The following is a 25,710-nucleotide window of genomic DNA, read 5'->3' as shown; positions in this document are numbered from 1 at the left end:
CAGTCTCTGAGTTATTCTTTACGTTGTCACTGCCGCCATGCCAACACACCTAAATTAGGGCCAATATTTTACTAAGCACGTTTCCGGAGACGAAATTCAATTTTTGTACCCAAGGTGCACGGCTTTATTTATGCTCCATTGCGTATAAAGCGCACTCGAATTAGACCCTTCAAACTGCTTGGCTAATATTGCTTTCCATAAACTTTTGAGAGCGGGTGTTCATCACCATGGCCACTAGCATGCGTGCCAGGAGAGCAATGACAGCAACCTCTGTTTTTTTCTTCTTCAAAGTTCTGTTCGTTTCATGCATAGGCAGGGGAGGGGGATCGTTGACGCGTCGCACAAACGTTTTGCCGAGGTGGTCGTCTGCTGAACACCATGTGTGCGGAGGGAAGAAAGGCACGACGAAGGAAAACCTGCCGGTCGACCGCTGCATTCGGTTAAGCCGATGGTGAAAGCGGGTCAGTCGGCGCTGGTGCGCCTTTTGCCGAGCGTGTTGATGACAAGAATGACGCTGATGAGGGCCACCAGCGCAACCAGCGCATACGTCAGCACCTGCTTCTCCTGGGCTGGAATCCGTAGCCGGTATGCCCTGCCGCACCGGGAAGCAAAGACAGATAAGAAAATGGCAGGTCATGCTGTGCAAGAGAAACGTTTGGACACGCTAGCAAGCAGTTGAGCACTCTAGCGACTGCTGAGCCATTTTTCAAACCACTTCAAACACATTTTATTGGCCATTGCAAACACTTTTCGGGGGCACTAAGACTACTTAAGTGCTGTGAAGGCGAAAGCATTCACTTCTTTTTTATCCATTCCCAAATACGTTCTAATCCACCCTTAATGCATCCTAATCCACCTAGGAGAATAATAATGGGGTGGAGCGCATATGGCAGGTGCTCTCAGATCATGAATAGCAGTTAACTAATATTAATCAAGAAATAAGTACACAAAAGCTGTATCTTACCGGTACTCACATATGGGCAGGAGCGTGGAGGGCTAACGAAAAGGGTTCAGCTTAAGTTAAGGATAACGCAGCGAGCTATGTAAAGAAAAATGATAGGTGTAATGTTAAGAGATTCGAAGGGGGCAAAGCTGGTGAGGGAACAAATGCAGGTTAATGGAATCCTAATTGAAATCAAGAGGAAGAAATGGGCTTGGGCAGAGCTTGTAATGCGAAGGCGAGATAACAGCTGGTTCTTAAGGGTAACGCAGGGGATTCCAAGAAAAGGAAAGCATAGCAGGTGGCGGCAGAAAGTTAGGTGGGTGGATCAGATTAAGAAGTTTGCGGGGATACTGTAGCTGCAGCTGGAAAAGGGCAGCCCTGCTGAAAAAAAGTTCTATGATGCAATAACCACATAGAGGCTTCATCCTGGAATATCATACAATCTGAATGATATATCATACAATTTGTATGATATTCTATGACATCTCTATGATGACTATGATTTTACAGAAATGTATGACATTTGCATGACAATTTTGTATGATTTGTATGATAAGTCTATGATATTTGTATGATAAACTGTATGAGTTTATTGCATCATACAACTTTTTTTTAGCAGGGAGGGCTAAGGGAGAGACATGGGAGAGGCCTTTGCCCTATAGTGGGCACAGTTAGGCTTATGATGATTATCCACCTAATCCAACTTAATCCACCTCAATCCACCAAAATTCACCAATCATCCATCACAATCCAACTTAATCCACCGTACTACAACATATTCCAATGAATTCACAACTAATCCAACTTAATCGTACGTATTCCCTTCTCAATCTCCTTCGTCCGTCATAATCCACCTGTAATCTACCCAGCCCCCTGAAATCCAACTTTATCTACCACAACTTAGCTTAATCCAATGTAATACACTAATAATTCCCCCTACTGCGACCTAATCAAAAAACTAATCCACTGTTAATCCACACAAACCACCGTAATTCGTCTTAATCCATCCTACCGCAATTTAATCAAATGTAATCACCCTTCAATGCACCCTAATGACCACACAATATAACCTTATACAGAGCAACCCACCCTAATCCGCCGCCGCGGTGGCTTAGTGGCTATGGTGCTCGGCTGCTGGCCCAAAAGACGCGGGTTCGATCCCGGCCGCGGCGGCTAGAATTTCTTTGGGGGAGAAATTCTAGAGGCCCGTGTGCTGTGCGATGTCAGTGCACGTTAAAGAACCCCAGGTGGTCGAAATTTCCGGAGCCCTTCACTACGGCGTCTCTCATAACCTTAGTCGCTTTGGGACGTTAAACCCCACAAAACCACAAACCACAACCACCCTAATCCAACTTAATTCAAAGTACACCACTCTTAATAAACCACAATCTGCTAGAATCCACCCGTCATTCATCACAATCCAGCGTAAGACAACTTAGTTCGCCCTTATACACCTTAATCCAATGTAATCCACCCTTAAGCCACCCTTAAGCCAACCTAATTTAACTCAATCCTGCGTAATTCATCACTCTTAATCGACCCGTAATTATGCCGCACAGACTATGTTGATTTCTATCAAGTACCACGTTACTCGTCGTGATTATGAGGTTCTGTACTCGCTTCCAACGAGAAATTCTTGAGCTCACATCAGACCCGTGGAACTTTTTTTCTGGAATTCTTTTAATGCGCAAGCATTTTTTAATGGCTATGTTTGCGCAGCTTGTCCGCACAATTAGCTCCGAACGAATGGGTTAACGCGAAAAAGAATGGTACCATTGGATAGAGCATCAAAAAATATAGTACCGGAAATCGTGAGGTTGCGGTGGATTAATTAGTTAATTAGAGCCGAAGTATCCAAAAAGTGGGCGGGGCCAGAGAAAAAGTCGCACCAAATTTGAAAACACCGCAAGTGTGGCACCACGTGACCGGAAGTGTGGGCGGAGCCAACGCGTGGAGCCAAATTTGAAAACGAAGCGTGGCGCGAAGTTTGACAGCTCATGCTTACGCATTTCTCCAATGTGGGTGCCGCAGTAATCTCTACCGTTTTTTTTTCTGTTAGCGTGACGCAGAAGGACCACGCAGACATCACTGAAGTCGCTCATTGCGACCAGCAATGCTAGTCAATTAAAAAAATAGCGGCGGTTTCACTACTTACACCGAATGATCCAGCTATAGCTGTTCTGCCTAGTCTATCGCGCGAATAATGTTGAACGACAAGCTTTGGATTTCGTTTAAATGGCAAGGCCTCTCGAAGTTCGAACCAACAGAATGACTAAGGTCAAATTAAGCTGGACATTGTTTGGTCCAAATCGAAGGAAGTGGAATTTCGGGGAAGGGTGGCCCAAATTTTAGAAGTGAGCCGGGTCAAATTCGGAGACTACCATCGTATTGAGCACATTCAAATTAGCCTGGACATCGATTTTGGTTCTAATCGACGACGATCGAATTTCGGGGAAAGGGTGATCCAAATGGGAAGATTTTATAGGCAACGTTTTGGAAGCGACCCGGGTCTAATTTGGAGGCGCCATCTCATTGGCCATAGTCAAAGTATGCTTTGGCATCTGACTTAAGGCTGTTTCTATGAAATTTTAAGTTCGAAGGTCATTTCAATGTCATTTATACACAGTGGACTGAAACTCAAGTTCTTCACGGAGTAGAGATATATCGCTTTAATAGCAGACGGTTTATCATGGCTAAACGCGCAATATCGTGCAGTAGCCCTAGTTACGGTAGGCACTAAAGGTCCTTACGGGCTAAAGGCATTTGACCTAAAGGCCATTACCATACAGGTCTTCTACATAAAGACCTTTGCCCGTAAGGCATTTAACATGAAGGCCTCTGGCCCAAAGACCTTTACCCAGGCCTCCATCCAGGTAAGAGTCTGCCAGGTTTATACACCCGGCAGGTTGGCCACAACTAGGTTAGCAGGTCGCAGATTGTCCACACCCCGATGGGTACGCTTCAGGCACTTATGAACTACATAGGTATTTCCGAATCGGCAAATGCACCTCATAGTGCTACCGCAATAAAACCTGCACTCAGGCCCAGGACACGCACTTCCAAGCCACTGTGCCCAGACGTAACAAATGCGTGTCGAGCGACAACACTATGGACGACAACAGATATAAAAGACGAGTATAATCATGGTTAACTTAGTCGAACCAAACTCAAACAGCATCGCTGTGTCAGTCTTACACGAGAGTGTAATCTGCCCGATAATTTTTTTTTATTTGTAAAGAATTTTATCATGAAACATAGTTCCAAATATCATTCTTTCTTTCTAGACCACACTTTACCGCACTTGCCATACAACCATGTCCAGGGCTTTTGTAGTGAACTGCTACTGTGTATTACGTTCAGACTTGTCTCAACCTGTAAAGGAAGGAAGGAAGGAAGGAAGGAAGGAAAGAAAGAAAGGAAAGAAGGAAAGAAAGGAAGGAAGGAAGGAAGGAAGGAAGGAAGGAAGGAAGGAAGGAAGGAAGGAAGGAAGGAAGGAAGGAAGGAAGGAAGGAAGGAAGGAAGGAAGGAAGGAAGCAAGCAAGCAAGCAAGCAAGGAAGGAAGGAAACTTGTTCCGCCAAGGCAAGCTGATAATCTTCCGAGCCCGAGTGAAGCCAAGCAACCCAGGAAAGAGGGGAATGTAAGGAAAATAAGAAGAGGCAATGGCAGTGTTAAATGAGTAGAGAATGAGATCAGTGAGATGGTTCATCAACGGGTCCGCGAAATCGACATCCGGGACCTTCGATCACGTGGTCAAATCCAACGCCAGTGGCAGAATCTTGTACGTACAAAGAGCGAGTGAGTAAGTGACAACTTTATACCAAAAGGGAAGGGGACAGCGGGAGGGAAGAAATCCTAGGCTGGGTAGGCTTCCGCTACCCTCTGAGCCCATTAGAGGATCTCGTCCTGGAGATCAGGCACTGGGCTGCGTAGGGCAGCCTCCCACTGCTCCTTCGAATTAGGAATGTTGGTGAGAGGTGACGAACATGGCCCCAAATATGTGGTCGATGTTGGCTCTGGCAGGCAGAAATTACAAGCTGAGGAGGGATAGCTGCGTGGATTAGGTGGTGGAAGGCAGGAGTGGGAAGAGTGCGAGTCAAGCCGATTCCACAGAATCTCGCGATACCGAGAGGTTTTGCGGTGGGCCCAGAGGTATACAAGGCGACCGAGGCGGTAAAGGTAGCATATGCCATGAAAGGAGAGGTGGTGGTCCCGCGCCGTCCACAGGGCCACGTGGCCGAAGCAAATATCTGAACACTACCAGAAGGCCAGGGAAAAACGCATAATTTGACCTTAACGTCACCCGTCCCTGAACATGGAACAAGCACACGTCCGTCCTAAAGTTTCAAACTAACAGCATCCTCACCCCACTACTGCTCTATAACTTCGGATGGCGTGACACAGCTCCTTCTCTCAAAAGTCTAGAGTGTACAGAGAAGCTCAGCACTCTAACCCCGGAGAACATACTGGGGTAGAGTGGGTAAGGTGGAAAGTTGGGCTAATTGGAGGCCGTTCAGAATGGAAATACGAGGACGAAGAACGGCGCGTGTAGTGTGTCTTCTTTTCCTTCGTGCTTCGTTTAGTTTGCGCCCACGTATTTCCATCATGGAGACAACTTATTGAACACCCCTTCTATTTGCCTCAAGTGACGTTATGAAAGTGTTTGCGTTGTCCTAAGATTTTAACGCGATAGCGTTAAGCAGCTCGTGTCGCAGAAAAGCCGGTGTCGGTGTTATTGGCGTTGTCGGCATTGTAACCCGACAATCTCCAAATAAAAAATCTTGTGGAGATACGGAGCTTGCGTACGAAGGGAAACGAAATTTTTCATCAGTCAACAAAACTGCCACGCAAAATTTTAGCAAGGGAAGGATTTCGCCCTTAGCGGCCAGAATCCTAGGCCAGAAAAAGTTGGATAGGAAAAATAAAAAACGATAGAGATCACTGCGGCACCCGCATTGGAGAAATGCGTAAGCATGAGTTTTCAAATTTCGTGCCACGCTTCGTTTTCAAATTTGGCGCCATGTGTTGGCTCCGCCCAGACTTCCGGTCACGTGTGCCACACTTCCGGTGTTTTTAAATTTCGCGCCACTTTTGCTCCGGCCCCACCCACTTTTTGGATATGTTTGGCTCTAATTGTAATTAGCCCACATCCACCCACCGATTTCCCTCACGAGATTTTTTGATGCTCTATCCGATGGTACCGTTCGTTTTCGCATAAACTCATTCGTTCCGACGTAATCGTGCGGACAAGCTCCGCAAACATAGCCATACAATGCGTACGCATTAATGATTTGGACTCCTGGGCACGCAGCCGTCCACAGAAACGAGGCGGCCCACGAGCTGGTGTGAGATCTCTACTAGTGCACTGCACGGGCTCGGGCCGGCCCGAAAGCCCGGGCCCAGCCCGGCCCGCGGGCCGGGCCGGGCCGGGACATGATTTGTTTTGCCGGGCCTGGGCCGGGCCCGGGCCTGAACTTGAGGGCCCGGGCCGGGCTCGGGCTTAAAGCTGCGGACCCGAGTCGGGCTTGGGTCCGTACAGAAACGGCTGGTGTCCGACTATTCCTTCACTATTGCGGAGTGAAGTACACAACTGCGGCATTGGAGCAGCGACACGGATGAGCTATGGGTTACAGTACGCGCTGAGAAAAAAACTATGCTTTATTCATTGACTTATTTATTTCCTTATTTCCACGCCGCGGGGGCTTAGTGGTCAAGGCGCTTGATTACTGAGCCGGGGAATCCGGGTTTTCTCCTAGCCTCGGCGGCCGCATTTCTATTTAGGCGGCAAGCATGACAGCCATGTACTTTGTAGTATCATTGCTCGTTGAAGAAACTCATGTGGACGAAATTATCCGGAGCCCTCTGCTTCGGTGTCTTTCACAGCCTGACTCCCCTTCGGCCCTTAAGCCCCCAAGATATAGCTTTTATTTTATAGCTATATTTTGCTCATGTGAGAAAATTCACAAACTAAAGCGCGTTTGGTTTTCTTTTTTTCTTTTTGATCAGCTGACCGGAATGTCTCGTAAATGAAATAGCCGCAAAAGCGCGTTTGGTTTTCTTTTTATTTCTTTTCAACCGGTCTCAATTGGCCATTGATCGTTCGTCATTCAAAAACATACCCATACACTATTAGAAATGCATTCGCGAAGAACATATTAGTTTAAGACGCTTATAGTCTACAAAACACACACCGTGAAATAGTCAAGCCTTGTAGCTTTTCGTTTCTGCTGAAAGGCGACCAGTTCAGCTACGAGTTCAACCTGTAAGATCGCGTTCACTAAACAAATGTCATCCCACTGCTTGCTAGGCAGCTTTAATGTTTATACCTCCCGGCGGCAAAATATAACTGAATAAAGTCATGGGGGATGCAAAATAGTCATTTACACACGTATGCAGCCCTTTTTATTTGGCTCTCGGAACTTCAGAGTTTATCTGTGCGCACCTACACGAGATCACTGTCCAAAAGACGGGCCTGGCGAGCAGTACTCTTAATCACTTACTTCTGGGTTAAAAGGAACCAACTTTCTGCAAGCCAAACTGTGGTTTCAGAACCTTTGTCGGCCAATTTCTTATCCGTCTAGTAGCGGTCTACATGCTCAGAGTGAGCAGTATACCTCAAGCGTTATTGTGAAACGGGCCGGGCCGGGCCCGGGCTGGGCTTCACTCCGGGATTCACGGGCCGGGCCGGGCTCGCTAGAGCGATAATTTAGCGGGCCTGGGCCGGGCCCGGGCTTGAAGCCGCGGGCCTGGGCCGGGCTCGGGCTCCAGGTCTCGGGCCTGGGCCGGGCTTGGGCCGGGCTTGGGCCTCAGACTGAGGCCCGTGCAGTGCTCTAATATCTACAGCCGAGCCGTTACAGGGCCCCCCGAAGACCGAGATAGCGAGAGCGCATGCATACGGGAAGATCACGCAGCATTACAGATTGGATAGATTGGATCGCAGACTGATACCCCAGCCAGACACGCAATTAACACAATAGACAGGCAGTCGCGTGGAGGTCTTTACATAGGAGTGATAGGTGTAATCTTTGTGGGGCGAGAGGGACCCTCGACCACATAATAAGGGAATGTCTGTGCTCCCGAGAGAGAGGGGGGGCTCTAGAATTTCACAGAACACGCGCCTCTAGAATTCCGCCTCCATCGAAATTCGACCACTGCGGCCGGTATCGAACCTGTGTCTTTCGTGCCAGCAGCAGAGAACCACAACCACTTAGCCACCGCGGCGGCTGGCTACTGAGCCGGAGTTCCCGGTTTCGAGCCCGGCAGCAGCAGCCGCGTTTTGATAGTGGTGGTGGTGTAAAACTTGGACCAGGCCTGAAGGGCCCGGCCCTCAAAATCACCAGGATGGATCCCTAGTCTGGGAACCCTGTGGCTTCCGCGGCGGCCTGGGCTTTTGTCACCAGGGCTTGTTGGTCCTGGAGAGTTGAGCAGCCGAGCAGGGCAGCCTCCCAGTCTTCTCGGGTGGGGTGGTGGTGGTAGTGTTAAAAACATTATTAGGAAGGGATAGGAAGTATGCTTGGATTATCCCGTAAGGATCCTTACAAGCACTAGGTGGAGGTCCCTAGTTTGGGACCCCAGTGGCGGTGGCCGCCGCCCGGGCACGCCTGTCTAAGGATCGTTGGGCCTGTAAGTCGTGGCAGCCGAACAGGATCGCCTCCCAGTCCTCCCGGCTTAGGGGTGTGATGGGAAAGCAGTATTGGCCCGGCATGCCCACACCATGTGATACGTGTCCGCAAACACGTCCCCACAGTGTGGACACTTGCCCGAAAAGGCCGATTTGAAATGTTTAAGCACTGCCGGGCACAGTACCGTGTTGGTGTAGAGGTGAAGAAGCCAGTGCTCCTCCGCCTTCTTGAGGCCTTTACAGGGCGGTGGGTATCGGCGGTGAGAGCTTTGATACAGGAGAGAGGTCTCCCGAAAATAATAGCCAGATTGAAATCAGGAGCCAGATCAGGCAGCGGGAGGGGCGATGCCCGGTGGTTAAGCGCGCCGGCGGTAGCATCCGCTACCTCATTTCCCTTTATACCCGCATGTGTTGGCGCCCAGATGATGGCGAGCCGGGTTGGGAAACTCCGGTACTCACATCAATGTAAAACTTGGAAGGCACGAACTGGAATTTCTCCCTGCTCAAAATTGCAGCAAGCTCCTCGTGAGTCGGTGATAATGACTCGGGACGCTGGATCCGCGGTTGCAAATGCGATAGCAACTTCCTCCGCGGATGTAATGTTGGGGGCACGGAAAGTGAGGCCTTGAACTGGGGTGTTGGTGGACGACGGCAGCCGTGTACGAACTGTTTACCGGCCGCGTCCGTGTAAAATACCCCTCGTCGAGCACCATACTGCTCGGAAATGACATCCGCTCGCGGGAGGCGGCAGCAATCATGGGCATCCTTTCTCATGTTTCTCGGAAGGGGGCAAACCTGCAGGGCGAAGCGCCAGGCCTGGGGCAGGGATGCCAGCTTCTCCTGTTGGGTTGTGTAAGTGATATGGAGGCGGGTCAGAAGGCGGCTAGCCGCACGTATTCTGCTTAACCGCAAGTATCGGTTGTTGATCAGGGTGGATGTTTGGGCGAGTTGGTTGCTCATGATGAAAAACTGTAGCGCTCGAGACGAGGACACAACGAAGACGCATGTGTTGTCGTCTTCGTTGTGTCCTCGTCTCGAGCGCTACAGTTTTTCATCATTGGTTGTTGATATGAGCCTCGCCCAGCTCCCCAAAAAGTGTTCGTCATCCCCAGACCGAGTAGACGTTGGTTGGACGGGGCAATGGGGAGGTCGAGAGCTAAAATTGGTAAATGGATAAATTGTTTTTTCAGGAAAGGAAATGCGTAGTATCTGTCTCACATATCTCGGTGGACACCTGCACCGCGCCGTAAGGTGCCGGATACAGGATTCGACTGGTTACGAATGCATTGGCCATCCACAGGGCGTCTTTGCATCACAACCCCCTCCCCCAATTTGCTACCCGGCGGACCAAACGGCCTACCTGGTCCCTAACCTTGCAGAGATTTTTCAGCGTGGTGCCAATCTTGAGGTTCCTGTGTATGTAGAGTCCCTCTGATTTCCTCGTGTTCAGGTATCGGGCCATTAAGGAGAGAGAGGGCAATTTTGGTTGTGCACTTTGAATTGGCACGTATGTGCACCAATTCCGAATTGTTCGGGGAGCACTCAAGGCCGCAGAGGCGTGCATAATCGTCCACAATAGGCGCCGCTTGCTGCAGGTTGGCCTCGATATCTACAACCTTTCCGTGTGCTGCCCAGATGTTGATGTCGTCCGCGCACAGGACATGCTTCACACCGGGGACCTCACTCAGCAGGGTACGGAGCTTCATCATTGCCAGATTGAAGAGAAGAGGCGAGAGGACTGCTCCCTGTGGCCAAGTTGGTACAGGCCATGTTCAGCGTCTTGGAGTCGGATATACTGTAACGTATTGGTGTACGTAGGGCACAGCTGCCGAAAGACAGGGCGACTGGGGTGAACGTGAGTGACGGCCTTGTGGCGACGGAGATCGGAAAGAGGGTCCAGACTGCTCCGGCTGGTAGCGGGGCGAGAAGCGGCGATGAGGTCGGTAGGGGGAGAAGTCACGGCGGGGAGGGGAAGGCCATGGGCTGCGGCATTCTCGAGAAATGTGCTCAACGCGGGAGCAGTGGAAGCGGGTGGGTCTGTCATCGGCGGGGCGAAAAGCAGGGGCAGGAAGCTGGTGGACGCTGGGCGGCCAATTGAGCATACTGGCGGAGGAAGAGCCATGTTTTCTAGTTCCTGCCTCACGACAGCCTAAATAAGCGACACGACGGGCAGCGTCGTATCAGGGGCGTGTAGAGGGGATATCACAGGTGCGATGGCCTCCAGTTCACGTCGGACAATCTGCGTGACCGAATCGGTGACAGGGGGAGCGTCCGAGGGCGGTCGGAATGGAGATCGCTGGTCCTAACAGTAAGATGTCGCGGCTGTGTTCAGAAGGCGGGAAAAAGGCTGCGAAATGAGGTGGGCCTTGACTTGCTAAAAACGGCAGCACTCTTTAATGATCGTCTCAACAGTGGAGCAGTCCTTGCAAACAAGTAGATGGTAAGCATCGTCTGCAATGCCCTTGAGTACGTGGTCAACCTTGTCTGTCTCGCTCACGGCAGCGTGGACCTTGTGGCAAAGAGCCAAGATATCCTGGATGTAAGCCACGTAGCTTTCAGTCGAAGACAGGGCGCGAGGCGCAAGTTTTTTTTTTTTTTTTTTTGGCGGCGAGCTGCTGATCAGGCCGACCGAAAAGCGTCCTTATCTTTTTTTTGAGAGAGAGTCCCAGCTGGTAGGTCGTCCTCGTGGGTTTCATACTGCACTCGTGCCGTCCCATTGAGATAAAATATGGCGTTGGCGAGCATTAACATCGGGTCCCGCCTGCTAAAGTACTGACGCGTTCGTAGAAGCTAAGCCAGACTTCCACGTCCGTTCTATCAGTGCCGGAAAAGGTATCGGGGTCACGAGGAGGAGCCATGAGCACGAAAGGAGCGGTAGACAGGCTTCTTGATTCGCCGGCTTGAACCATGGTGGTGGACCCGGCGTGACGGCCACTCCGAAGCTACGTGGTGGGCTGAGTGCAAAATCCGCATCTCTACCAGAGATGTCACGTGGCCCTAGGCGAGGACAACGCAAGAACGACCCGGGTACAACGCACAGATCGGGAGCTCAGAGCCCGCACAAAGCACACAAGCCCAGAACACGCGCATCACCGAGACACTTCGTTCACCTCGTCTTCATTCACGATATCTGTTGCAATATTATTTCCGATCTGTGAGGAACTGCTTAATCTATTGGAATGTGTTGTACCCACAGTCCACATGGGACAGGTGGGACAGGATGATATCATGCGTCAGGCGAAACGCAAAAGGCGCCCGTGTGCTGTGCGCTGTCAGTGCACGTTGAAGATCCCCATCTGGTCGAAATTATTCCGGAGCCCTTCACTACGGCACCTTTTTCTTCCTTTCTTGTTTAACTCCCTCCTTTAGCCCTTTCCTTACGACGCGGTTCGGGCGTCCGCCTAGTTGTGAGAGTTACTTCGCCATTTCCTTTCCTCGGAAACCAATTTTTGTTTCCTAAGTATTTCTACTGACTACGATCTAAACTTTTCGAGCCGCCGCGGTGGCTCAGTGGTTATGGTGCTCGGCTAAGACCCGAAAGGCACGGGTTCGATCCCGGCCGCGGCGGTCGAATTTCGATGGAGGCGAAATTCTAGAGTCCCGTGTACTGTGCGATGTCGGTGCACGTTAAAGAACACCAGGTGGTGAAAATTCCGGAATCCTTCACTACGGCGTCCCTCATTGCCTGTCCAAACTCGCTTGCTTGATAAGTTTTTCATCCATCCATCATCATTGCCTAGCAGCTTTGGAACGTTAAACCCCCATAAACCATATGATGATGTGATGACGTTATATCCCCATAAACCATGAACCAAAATGATGCGAGCTATTCGAGCTCTCTATTAAATGAAAGCTGCAACCTTAATGCGAGCAGCTGTGACTACGATTTGCGCCTCCATAAAGTGACAATTAACTGAATTAATTTAGCTGAAGTGCTAAGCATCACTGGCACCAAATAGGGGCTCGCTGAAATGGCACGTATAAACTTGGAGAAAGTATGCGCAAGTATTGCACGCAGCCTGTGTTAGGCCCGTAAACATTTCATGCTTACTCTACTCTCGGTTACGGGAGAGGCAGATTTTTTAAATCTTTTTTCAATGTATTCGGAAAAACACAAATGTGACTCCACAGCAAACAGGCTCAGCAACCCCATGAAAGACACATCTGGGTATGATAATTATGGTTGGGGATGCCGTAACTGTAGTGCAAAGCACACAGGTCGTCAGCAGTTTTTCGCAGGGAATTTTTAGCTCCCCACGAAGAGTGCACAAAAAAAAAAAAAGATCAACTTCTTTTAAAGGAATCAAAACCTACGAAACTCTAACAGTCGGAAAAATGGTGCAGCTGTAACGATCCCACTCTTAGTATGGGTCTGACAAGGAGAATGCAAGGGTGCGAGTTATAGACACGGAAATGCACCAAATTTTTTTAGTGTATAGAGAAGTACACTGAAAGGGTAGGGTTGAAGAAGAGAGGAAGGGGCGGGAGGGTTGACGCGCTAGCCCCCACAGCGGATGCAGCTACTAGATCTGGTGACACCACTCCCCTTGTATTCTGTTTTGAAAAATGACAGTTCTTACGAGCCGTTCCTTACGCACTCACTCCGCTTATGCCTGCCAGTCCTTGCTTTCCGTGCTCTCAGTTAAATATGCCACAAAATGGGTTTTCTTGCGGTGCAGAAAATTTTGTTTCGCTAATCCGGTTGGTGCGCCATTTCGCAAGATTAACAGCATTTTGTCCCCTTCTGGAATGAAACGACTCCTAAGCACAGAGTCAAACCACTCCTTGGGAGTACCTCACATAGCTAAAGGGCGCTGCGGTACCGTTTGTAGAAGGCCCTCTTCTTGTCGCCGTGGCAAGAAGTGACCGGCGTCATCCTTGTAGGGCTGTCTGGTTCGACGGAGCGCATCATGACGCTCGACATTTGTCCCTGCTGCTGCTGCTGTTGTTGTTGTTGCTGCATCATGATCACCTTGGAGCGACTCTTTTCGGGATGCGCCGGGACCCGTGAACTGGCTGAACGGTGCTGGCTGTACTGGCTGGCAGCTGTCCCGCGGCTAGGCTGGCCAGTCACCTGCAACAGTGACCGCGACTGCTTGACAAGAGTACTGCATTTACTGCCGGAGTTTTTCCCCGCGCCTCTAGAATGTGTGTTATCGCAACCCCTCGCTACTTTCTCGCTTCGACCGGCGCGCACTGAATGGCAGCTAAAGTCATGCATCGTTAATAGAGAAACTTTTTTCTTCATCAATAAGGGCCAAACCCCAAAACCAGCCTAAGCCAAGGTAGCAGAGCCAACTTGCGCATCACACGAAGAAAGAAGAAAGAAAAGATCAAAGAAAGAAAAGCCAGGGCAAAGCCATCGAAAGAGAAATTAATGAACTAGAGCCAAACACTGTAGCACACACAGATGCAGCCACTGGCAAATCTGGACCTGCAGTCGCAGCAGTGGTAAACGGGACTGGCACGATCTGGTCACGGCATAGATAAAGACAAGAGATGCAGTCTTTTGCTGGTGGCGATCGCACTAGCCTGCGTCAGCACGAAGGCAAACATAATTATTAGCGACATCAAAACAGCTATATACGTATGGAACCTAGCAAAAGGGAGAGTCTTGGTCGAGACGAAAAAAATCCTCGAATAAAATATCACACGCAAGATCACAAATGGACCCCAGGCCATGAATCGATGTCTGGAAACCGAAGCCGCTCACGCGCTCGCCCTAGATATCTACTGCCGGACGAACGCGGAAAGGCTTGACAATCCAGGACCCGGGAGAGGCTAAACACATACGACATCTGCAAATATTAGAGGCTCAGTTACGCGGCCGGGCGCCCCACCCCGGCCGCTAGTGCAGAGTGCCGCGCGCACGATTAGTCCTAGACAGGACGCTACGTGCGCGCGGCTATGTATACATACAGTTTACTTCTTTTCTAAGTGATTGTGCGCAGTGGCCGCTCGCGCGCACTCATTTTCGGACAATGCTTGGACATTAGCGCGCGAGCGGCGCGAACTTGATTACTTTTGTATTTTGTAAATAGTGTACAAAGCTCTCCCCTGTCCTTTCTTGCTGTCGCTCCCCTCTTTACTTCTCCTCACTATCCTCTCCCTTTCCCTTTCATTTCCGCCGGCTGCAGCTCGGGTGCTTAAGATATTAGATAGCAATTGCCGCGGCCGGCAACACTCTTTTGCTTCACTTTTGTTATATTTAAATAAACCTCTACCACCACCAGAACACGATAAATGTAAACTCTGTGGCAATGCGCCTTCCGATCTGAGGCTATAGACTTAGAAGCTTGGGAGACCCTCCTTCAAAGCGCAAACCTTGAAGAACAAAAAAAAAAAAAAAATTACCGAAGACACTTTGGAAATTCTAAAGTGTGCTTGGCGAAAGCCTTGCGGTCAACCCACCGCCGCTTCCCCGAACCCCTTGGCGCGTGGCGGGCTTCCCGCATGTGCGGTTTTTTAAGGCGAAAGCCTTTAATGCCTCATGTTGTCGTGGCAAAAAATGTTAGCAAATGTGTCCGCGTTTCGGCGTCACTACTTAAAAAAAACTGCGTCGAGGCTGGGAATCGAACCACGGCCTTCGGCATTGGAAGCGGAGACTCTACAACTCCACTACGAAGGATTTTTTTGTCTTTATTATCAGGATTTGAGCATGAATAAAGGCGCATGTAGTGGATGCATGGGTTTCATAAATAAATAAAAATAAAGATAACAAACGGAAAAAAATTAAAGAAAAGAAACAAATAAAAACAATAAAATAAAAATATATGAAAAAAATAACAAAATAAACAGAAACAAACAGCGCGCCAGGAAACGCTTTCGCCTTGCAGCCCTTTAGAGAGCCAAAGTGCCCCCTGAATTTTTTGTCTTTGGCGGCTGCAGTCGCTTTTTTTATTGTGTTTTAGAGCGCAGATCTCTGGCGCCCGTTTCGCGGCGTCGCCGTCGCCGTTGTCCATTCGACGTTCATTGTGTTCAATGGCGTTGGCGTTGAAGTTTTACACTCCGATCATTTTAAGGAAAGGAAGCGCGCATAACTGGCTCCCTGGGTCAGTGGACGCCTGAATCGCGCTTTTGTGCCGTTGTTGCGGCCGCTAGAGCCGTTGCCTAGCAACCCTCGCGGTTTACACCCGAATCGCATAGTACAGGAAGAGAGGAAGTGGGAGTGAAAGAAGAAAGACAAATAGTGGCCGTAGACAAATAGGCGCCGTAGTGAAGACCCGCCGCGGTGGCTCAGCGGTAAGGCGCTCGTCTACCGAGCCGGAGTACCCGGGTGCGAAACCGACCGCGGCGGCTGCTAATCCACGCTCCAAACTCTTCCCGCTCCGTGCAAAGGGCTGGGGATGATGAAAACTTTATTTATAACAAGGGAGTTTTGGACACGTCGGTCCTTGGGCCCCCGCACGGCCCCACTGCACTCAAACGTTCATGTCCCGGAGGCTCATGACGCTGGCAGCCCGGCCGGTGGCGATGGCTTGCTTGGCCGGGTCCTCGGAGCGCAGTAGGGTCTCCCAAGCCTCCCATGAGGTAAGGTGCTCCAGGCCCCGCGGGGGAGGATCCGCCGGGCAGAGGAAAAGAATATGGTCGAGGGTGGCTTCGGGGTGGTGGCAGAGGGTACAGGAAGGGTTCGTGTGGACTGGGTGATATCGCGAGCGTATATAAGGGGAGGGCAAAGTGCGTGTTTGGAGCCGCCTCCAAAGTGTCTGATGGTAATTGTCGAGGGAAGGATGAGGTGGGGAGTAGAGCCGACGCTCGGCTTTGTAGGCCTGCGTCATTTCACTGAATGAGTGCATGCGCTCCCGCGAGAACCCCAGGTCGGAGGCCGCCGGTGCCCGGTTGAGAGAAGCTCGGGCTAAAGCGTTGGCGGCCTCGTTTCCGGGATTCCCGGAGTGGGCAGGCACCCATATCAGCTCCACATGGCGGGGCGGGTGCGCGGCGAGGGAGTCCAGTATGCGAAATGCAAGGACGTGAACTCTACCGCGAGCAAAATTTAGTATGGCAGTTTTGGAATCTGACAGTATATATCGCGCCTCCGTGCGGGTGATGGCCAGGGCAATGGCGGCCTCTTCGGCCTCCTCCGAAGTGGCAGTAGGGGTTATGTGAAGTGTGGCAATGGGTTGGAGGGAGGGGTTCGTGATGGCGACAACCGCGTCCTCGCCCGTGCATGCGGCATCCACCCAAACGGCATACGGTTCCGTGCCATAGTATTTGTGGAGTGCCCGTGCGCGAGCTCTGCGGCGGGGTTCGTGGTAGGTGGGATGCATGTTTTTGGGGGGAGGTTTAATAAATAAATCGCGGTGAATGAGGCGGGGTACCTGGAGCTGTGTGGGATCGGTAACTGGTAGGCGTATACCGAGGGTGTGTAGGATGTGTCTCCCGGTGGTGGTTCTCGCGAGACGTATGTATTGTGTCTGTCGGTGGGCCTCAATAAGCTCCCCTATCGTATTGTGCAGGCCTAGTTGAAAGAGTTTTTCGGTTGAGGTATTTTGGGGTAGGTGTAATGCTGTCTTAAATGCTGTTCGAATCATGGCATCCAGGGTGGAGATTTCCCTAGCCTGGAGTTTCAGGTAGGGGAGCGTGAAGATAAAGCGGCTGAGGACGAAGGCATGAATGAGACGACATAGGTCATGCTCCTTCATGCCCCGGTGGTGTGCAGAAACGCGGCGGATTAGGTGTGATATCGACACAGTTGTCTGCTTGAGTTTCCGTATGGTGAGTGTGTTTTTCCCGTTGTCCCCATCACCGTGACACTGGAAAACCGGCCCATCCCGGAGGTAAACACTCTCCGGGTACTTGGCCTCCACATCCAGGGCTGGGGAAGGTCAACGAGCGGGTACTCCTATGCCTGCTCACCAACACGATGTTGTGCCCGGCATATCTACAGCATTTCGATCCTCAGTTCGACTGGCGGTGCTCACACTGTGGGGAGGTGTCTGACACCTACCACATGGTGTGGGCCTGCCAGCAGAACCCATCCCTACCCCTATCCCAAACCCGACCCGAGAGGACTGGGAAGCGACCCTGTCTGGTTGCTGCACCCTCGAGGCCCAAAGGGCCTTAACGCAGCGCGCCAGGGCTGCGGCAAACGCCAATGGGGTGCCTGACTAGGCATCCCACCTAGTGGTTGTAAGGGCGTGACCCTTCAGGTCACAACCCCCAACAACTCTCCCTGTGATTAAATAAATATTTTCACCACCACCACCACCGGCTGCGTTTCGATGGAGGCGAAACGCAAGAGGAGCCCGTGTGCTGTGCGATGTCAGTGCACGTTAAAGAACCCCAGGTGGTCGAAATTATTCCGGAGACCTCCACTACGGCACCTCTTTCTTTCACTCGCACCTTCCTTCCTTCCCTTACGGCGCGGTTTAGGTGTCCGCCGAGATATGTGTGACAGATACTGCTCCATTTCCTCTCATAAAAAAAACCAATTTAACCAATTTAAGCCGTAGTGAAGAAAATGAAAATTGTATTTGAGGAAAGGAAATTACGCAGTAACTGTCTCGCATATCTCGGTGGACACCCGTCATCCGTTTGTTGAGGAAGGGAGGAAATGGGAGTGAAAGAAGAAACAGAAAAAGGGCCTGTAATGAACAAAATTAATTTGAGGAAAGGAAATTACAGAGGAGGTTGCGTCGCTGCGCGGAGGAGAGGCCACCGTTGGCACGATTCCAGCGCAAGGACGGACACCGCGAGCATGGGCGGACACCGCGAGCATGAGCCATTAAAGGCTTTCGCCTTAAAAGCCATCCGCCCGGCGGCTGAGGCCGCGAAGAATCAATGTATTCTCGCGCGCTTTTAGATGCGGAATCCCGGCCCCCTGCTCGGGCCTGCGTGCCTGAGTAGGGGTGGGGGTGGTGAAAACATTTATTCAGAACAGGAGGTGTTTGGATCGGCCCGTAAGGGACCGATCCTTACAAACACTAGGTGGAGGTCCCTAGTTTGGGACCCCAGTGGCGGTAGCCGCCGCCCGGGCGCGCCCGACTAAGGCTTGTTGGGCCTGTAAGTCGTGGCAGCCGAGCAGGGTCGCCTCCCAGTCCTCCCGGGTTGGGTTGGGGATAGGGGGAATGGCCGGGTTGGAGGGGCAGGCCCACACCATGTGATAGGTGTCCGAAGACACCGCACCACAGTGCGGGCAGCTGCCGCTAAAGGAGGGGTCAAAATGTTTTAGTGCTGCCGGGCACAGCAATGTATTGGTGAAGAGGCGGAGAAGAAGCCGCTCATCCGCCTTCTTGAGGCCTTTACATGGGCTAGGGTAAAGGCGATGGCTATCTTGAAAGTAGGTTGCGATATTTTTGAACGTATAAACCGGATTAAAATCGGGTTCCTGATCAGGTGGGGAGGAGAAAACAGCCCGGTGAGAGAGCGCGCGGGCGGCTGCGTCTGCTGCCTCGTTTCCTGCCAACCCCTGATGAGCAGGGGCCATCCGCCATCCGCCCGGCGGCTGAGGCCGCGAAGAATCAATGTATTCTCGCGCGCTTTTAGATGCGGAATCCCGGCCCCCTGCTCGGGCCTGCGTGCCTGAGTAGGGGAGCCTCCTATATTAGTGGGAATAAAAGTTTTCGATTAATCAATCAATCAATCAATCAATTGAAGATACGCGTCCGGGCTCTCTGAGCCTGGAGGTGCGAGCAGCCGAGCAGGGCCGTCGCCCAGTCCTCTCGGGTAGGGTTGGGTTTTGGGGTTAGGGGCTGTGTTCTGCTGGCAGGCCCACACCATGTGCTAGGTGTCAGCCACCTCCCCACAGTGCAAGCACCGGCCAGTAGCCATAGGGTCATAATGTTTCATTATAGCCGGGCATACAATTAAGAGTATTTGAAAAAGTCGGAGCACGAGTTCGTGTGCTTTCCCAAGCCCTTTTGCCGGGGATGGGTGGCGTTGATGTTATGCTGCTATAGCATTTCAGAATTTCTCAAAAGTGGAATAAGGGTTGGCCCGCATCCGAAGTATCAGAGTCGGTATGTGGCGGTAGTGACAGACATTCGCTGCGTGCGTTAGCATTGATAACGTTGTGGCAAAAAAGCGGCACTGAAGCTATAGGCCATCGGCGTAAATTGGGTTCATTGGCGTTGGGAATGACAACGTTCTAGACTCCGATGCTTTTGAGGAAAGGAAGGGCATAACTGGCTCCCTGGATCAGTGGACCCCCTGTTGAGCTTTGAGGTAAGTGGCGGCGGTGATGATGATGATGATGAAAATGATGAAGATGGTGGTGGTGGGTTTCAATGGCGCAAGGGCATCTCAGCCCAAAGAGCGCCTAACACAAGGTGAACGGTCAACTCAGGTTAACAAGATGTGAAGGGTGGGAGGTTTCATGAAGTAATTAAAAAGTGGTGTATAAGGTCTAAAAAAAATATTCGCGAAGCATAACGACCTGTGCATAAATTAAAGGGAGACATGAGGCGGTGGTGAGAGATAGAGAGAGAGATGTGGGCTGCATGCGTTAGCGCTGACAACGTTGTGGCAGACACGCGGCACTGCAGCAATAGGCCGCAAGCGTAACTTTCGCTTGCATGACCAGGGTTAGCTGAGCTAAGCAGCAGCCATTTTTTATGCACATGTGTCCTTCGTTTACCCATACCTCAATTTTTTTTTATTTTTTCACTCTGGGTATTTCATAGCCTGCGCAGTTGAATTATTAAAAATCAACAGACTTGACTTAATTGCGCTAAAACTGACGCCTAGAGCGTCTCCGTCTACAAGAATTAACCAGAGTTTGCAAGTCTTCCTGGTTATCGGCTAACAATGCAATATCGTCTGCATACATTGCACATTTCCGCCTAATCTGTACGACAGATTATAAACTAGATTACTCACAAAGGGTCACGCATCATCTCCATGTGCCTGGCGCTCGCACCTCCCCCCCCCCCCCCCCTACCGCACCCCCTCCCCTTCTCGCGCAGACACGCTTGATTACAGAATTTCGTGAAGAAGTGTCACGGGGAGCTCGTCTTCCGGCTGCAGTGAACCGCTGTGCCGATTTTGGCGCGTGTGCGGGACAGCAGCGCGGACGCCGATATCTAGCATGCATTCTGCCATGAACTGCGAACTGCGCACCATCGTACAGAGAGCAGTAGATACTTGAGCGCCGCGCGCATGCGCAGACTAGTCCGACGTACGCGCATGCACGCTAATGCACGGCATGTTCACCATGGTGTCGGAGCTCCGCGCACCCCTGCGGTATGCCTGTTTGCACACAGACGGGCACTAGAATATAGGTACGCCTAGTGTGATTGCAAGGTGCGCCTAAGTTACTGACCTGCAGCTGGATGGGCAGGATGTAACGGGCCTGCTGTTGACTCTGCCTGGCGTCGTAGGGCGAATGGCTTCCGCGCGGCTGTCCACGGTGCTGGTGAAGGGGGGAGCCCATCGCGGACATGGTGGCGGACCGCCTCGGCTGGCTGCTCGAGTAGCGCTGCGGGAAGCTCTGGCTCAGGGAGGGAGCAGCCGGACCGTAGCGAGACACCTTGTTCTCGGCCACACAGCGCATGCCCTGCGCGTTGTTGAGCCGTTCCAGGGAGTGCTGGGACACGACCGTATAGCGGCCGCTGGTGCGCTGCGGGAAGCTCTGGCTGAGAGAGGGAGCAGCCGGACCGTAGCGAGACACCTTGTTCTCGGCCACACAGCGCGAGCCCTGCGCGTTGTTGAGCCGTTCCAGGGAGTGCTGGGAAATGACGGTATAGCGGCCGGTGGTCTGGTATTGGGTGCTGTCCTCGTAACGGGTGGTCTCGTGGTCCTTGCGGTGCGGAACCTGGCGGTGCTGAGAGCGCTTGTGCTGAAGCAGGTGGTGCAGCTGCTGCTGCTGCTGCTGGTGCTGCTGTTGAGCAGTCGCCACCATGCTCTGCAGTGCGGTTGGCTGGCCGGTCTTGTGCTTCTGTTGGATGGGCTCCTTCTGGCGGGCGGCGATGATCTGTGGGGCGATCTGCTGCGCAATCTGCTTGGCGATGCGTTCAGCGTTAATGTAGCTGGAATTGCGATTGACGTTCTTGTGGCGAGCGTCCACAGCTGACTGGAACACGGAAGAGGCGGACTGCGGCGGTTTGCACACGAATCCGCTCTTTTCGTGCAAGCGAGGCGATGGGGGTCTGTCTGTGCCGGCAAGTGACGGCGGCGGTCGCGGAGAGCAGGCTCGGTTCTCCATCCGAGGACTGAAACGCGCGCTCTCTGGACGCTCGTTGTAAATACGCTCCACGTACACCTTGTTTGACTTTGGCTTAGCTTCGGCCGGAGGTTCCGCAACGTCCTGAGTCTCGTGGGACGTGATGTTGGTATCCGAAGTCACGATGACGCAGCGCGCAGTCGTAGGGCCCTCGCCTTGCGCGGCGTACCTGGACGGCATGTACTGCCCGCGCGCCGGTGAGTTGTTGATATACGCTCTGGCGCGGCAGGTCACGCTGTCTGCGTTTGACGGGGGCCCGATGATGGACACGTTTGTCTGACTGCTGATGCTCGCCGAACTGCTGGCGACCACGATCTCTCTCCAGTGCTTAGCGCTTTGTCGCTGCGTGGGAGTGTCACTGCGCACCGCGCCAGGGCTGCGGCTGCGGCTGCGGCGGCTGTGGCTGTGGCTCGGTGATCGGCTGCGATCTGTTGTCGAGCTAGTGCGCCCGACCGAGATGGTTAAACTGCGCGGATAGGCACCGTCTGAACGGGCACGCTTGGCTCTCCTCTTCGAACGCGACCTGCGCTTTGACCTCGACCTGCCATTTTCCGAACTGCTGGAAGACTCTTGGACTTCCGTGGCGCTCTTCTCGTCGTCAGACTGTGTGACGCGAAATGCTTTGGTCGTTCGCACGCGTTTCCCGTTCACCTGACACTCTTTCGTGCTGTAGGAGGCCTTGATCACGCGCTCCCCTTCACCGGCGTCGGTGTCAAGAGACTTGGCACCCTTGACGCCCTTCTTGCCCTCGGTCTGAATGCCCTTGTCTGCAGGTTCCTTGGCTGTTTGGATGCTCTTCTCCTCTTTGACGACCTGCGGCCGCTGCGGTATCAGGTAGACAAGCTTGTAGGGGGAGTCCGGCCGAGCGACGAGGATCTTGGTGTCTTCGTCGCTAATCTTGACTTCCAGGTTCTCGTTGACTATGTTCATGATGTCCTCCTCTATGTTCTTCTTGAGGTCTTCGAAAGGCACGTCATCGCAACACGACTTCAGCTGCGCGCACTCCTCGCACGGCGGAGGGGCTGGCGGCTCGGGCGGGGGCGGTGGCGGAGGTGGTGGCGCCTGTTGTTGCTGCATTCCCATGGCACCCATCATGAACGGGTTCATCATGCCCGGTGGAAACATGAACGGCATGCCGGCGCCCGGGACAAAAGGCGATGTGCCGAAGGTCTGCGTGTCCATTGCCCTCTCGGGCTGTCGATTCCTCTGAGTGGCGGCGTCGTCGGTGTCCGCCCGCGCACTGATGCTCTTGGAATCTTTCTCCGGCCTTTCCGTCTGCGCAGTTGTGGATACAGGGTCATGGCGCACAGTTTGGACGGCGGCTGATTTCTTCCCCGATTCGTCATCTCCATCTGTCGTCGACGACTGCTCCTTTTGCGACTTGACCTTAACCTTGTGTTCGATGCGTACACCGGAGCCTGTTCGGTTGAGTTCATCGGGCAACCCCACGGTGTACGTGTTGGTCCATTTGACGTTAGCGTCAGTGTCCGAGCTGCTTACTTCGATGTGGTCCTTCCTGTTAATGATTATGCCCTGCGAAGGGTCGTAAATTTCCTGCCTGGCGACTGGCTGTTGCGCGTAACCGTACTGCTGGACTGGCATTGGCTGCATCATGGGCGAATTCACCGGCTGCATCATGGGCTGCCCCATCTGGGGCATCATAGCTGGAGACATCTGCGGAATCATAGACTGCCCGATCGGTTGCATCATAGGCTGCGCCATTGGCTGCATCATGGCCTGCCCCATCATCGGCTGCATCATGGGCTGACCCACCATAGGCTGCATCATGGGTTGCATCATGTGTTGTCCTACAGGTTGGCGGTACAGCATACGGTTCCCCTGGTACATCATCTGCTCGTCGTCCATGTACATGACGTCTTCGGTATCTTCCTCAAACATTTCTCCCTCGTCGGCATACCGGGTATCGCCTTCGTTTTCGTACATCATGCGTGGGCCCTCGCCATCGATTTCTAGCTCGTCCTGAAACATCACGTCAAAGTCCTCTTCATCCGGATACACTGCACGGCGGGCCTTGCGGCGTTTCTCTGACGGGTACATCACCCGGCCTTCTTCGGGCTTGTACACTGCCTCGGTGGCCTCAACTTTGTTGAAGTACGGGTCGTAGTCGTCTTCCTCCACTTCCATCTCCAGCATTGGTGGCCTGTATGGGCGCCTCGGCCGTGGGCCGTAAATCTTCTCCATTCCGCTGTCAAGCACCCGCTGAACGCTCTCGGGCATCAGCCAGCAGGCCCTACGGGGCTGCTCGTCGGACTCGGACGTTTCTTCCTCCTTGGTGTAGATAGTGGCCGCTAACTTGACGGGCGGCGGTGCCCCCTTGCCTGCCTGGCTGCCACGCGGGCCGCCTCTGGCGGCTTCGCCTCCAGCTGACGGTGCGCGCTGGCCTCCCAGCACCACCGGCCCTCCCGGGAGCGATTGTCCTCGCTTTCCTCCCTCCCTTACTGCGTTAACCACGTTCACCTGGTCTCGTGCATAGCTCGCTTCCTCCTCCCGCACCCTGTTTTGGAGAGACTTGCTCAATTCGTTCAAGTGCGAGCGGTGGTCAGTGATCACGGCGGCCATGTCTGTTTTCGGGTAATTGCCATCCGTGGCGTAAGACGTGCCCGTCGCTTTTCCTCCGAGCTTCTCCTTGGAGGCAGCCCTCAGCAGCGGCGCGCCGCCGGCTGGCGGGCCGCCTCCCTGGCCGGCTGGCGGACCGCCTCCCTGGCCGCCAGCTGAAGGCCTGGGAGGCCCGACTTCCGGTTCCGCTGGCCCTCTGACGTCGTCGGTCATGCGCATGTTCATATCAGTCTTCATGTTGCCCGTCGACGCGAAGGACGATTCTTGCTTCGCTGTCGTCTGCTCTCGCAGCTTTTGGTCCAGCATCTCAGGCTTGTCCAGGTTCTGCCCGATCCTTGCCAGCCGAGCCTCCTCGCGGTTCAACAGGTTCGTCATTTCGTGTTTGGTGCCACTCTCCTCGCCCTTCTTGCCGACGGGCACATCCTTCCCCAGAACGTCGCGTTGATATGCAGCCTCCTCGTCCCGCAGCTCCTGAGAAACTTTGGTGGGCCGGTCCGGGACCCCGGACTTGTTGTCCGTGATCTTGGCCGCCATGTCGGTCTTGGGCTCGGCCATGGCTTCTTTGGTCTGAAAATTGAGAGCGTGGCGCAGGAGCGACAGTCAAACGCTGCCGAAGTTCTAGCGGTCAGCAGCGACAAATGAAAGACGGCCGGCCATATTTCACGAGCTGTAAACGTAGAAGGTAACTGATGTAGCGCGATTCGAGTTGTCTTGCCGATGACAATTTCAGGCTTTGATCCGATTCAAACGCGCCTTAAATTTTATTTAGGCTAACACGATTTACAGTAATCTTAAATCACCTGCAACGTGAATTTCAGTCGTATAAGAGCGATTTCAACATCGGAATTCGTTTAATAAAGGCCACCGCGGTGGCTCAGATGTGATAGCTTGCTTGGCTGCTGACGCGAAAGACGCAGGTTCGATCCCGGTCGCGGCGGTCGCATTTCGATGAAGACGAAACGCAAGAGGCCCCTGTGCTGTGCGATGTCAGCGCACGTTAATAAGCCCATGTGGTTGAAATTGTCAGCAGCGATCCACTCCGGCGTCCCCATAGCCCTGGACGTCAAATCCCATAAAACCATTAAAAACAAAAAAAAAGCATTTAATAAAGCTTGATCACTTGCTTTAATTCTGAGCTGCAATGAATTAAAACGAATAAAACGGAAGAAGACAGCTACTACGAAATTTTTGCCGCCTAACTAAGCATGATCTAGCATGTAATTAGTGTGCATATCATTTGGCCTTGCAACATGCCTACATACGCTCATATGGGGTAAGATATTGTTTCGCCACAACGGGCAACTTTGCAAGCCAGTACTGTTCTAAGCTGAGTTCAATTTAGTTTACGCTAAACACACGCTTCGGAGCAAGGAAGTGGTGCAAGGTTTGACGATTTCGACGCGAGACCGGTT

The 25,710-nt window shown here is 52.4% G+C and overlaps 1 protein-coding gene across 2 annotated transcripts; it reads right to left on the bottom strand.

The window, feature by feature from the left end:
* LOC149365168 (uncharacterized) lies at positions 1-24,942 on the bottom strand. 2 transcript variants are annotated; one of them, XM_089570248.1, is made up of 3 exons: positions 20,822-24,942; positions 13,386-13,636; positions 327-592 (listed from the first exon to the last, which is right to left on the bottom strand). In XM_089570248.1, exons 1-3 carry the CDS (start codon positions 24,851-24,853, stop codon positions 463-465), a joined length of 4,413 nt encoding a protein of 1,470 aa, XP_089426374.1. In that variant the 5' UTR covers positions 24,854-24,942; the 3' UTR covers positions 327-462. The 2 variants fall into 2 exon arrangements, with proteins under 2 accessions (XP_089426373.1, XP_089426374.1); XM_089570247.1 differs by lacking the exon at positions 13,386-13,636 and having other exon boundaries at positions 1-592.
* Positions 24,943-25,710: the final 768 nt, after the last annotated feature.

The sequence above is a fragment of the Amblyomma mixtum genome, chromosome 2 (genome assembly GCF_055824585.1).
Source record: "Amblyomma mixtum isolate Tamu chromosome 2, ASM5582458v1, whole genome shotgun sequence".
In the NCBI taxonomy this organism is placed as follows: domain Eukaryota; kingdom Metazoa; phylum Arthropoda; class Arachnida; order Ixodida; family Ixodidae; genus Amblyomma; species Amblyomma mixtum.
Note: the sequence above shows the minus strand (reverse complement) of the source record. Positions and strands in the feature narration are given on the sequence as shown.

What these genes read in the sequence shown, in the direction of transcription:
- LOC149365168 (XM_089570247.1), bottom strand. Translation starts at nt 24,853, where the DNA reads ATGGCCGAGCCCAAGACCGACATGGCGGCCAAGATCACGGACAACAAG. An exon ending in TCCTGCCCATCCAGCTGCAG is followed by an intron (nt 593 to 20,821) that starts GTCAGTAACTTA and finishes CCGGTGCGGCAG; the next exon opens with GGCATACCGGCTACGGATTC.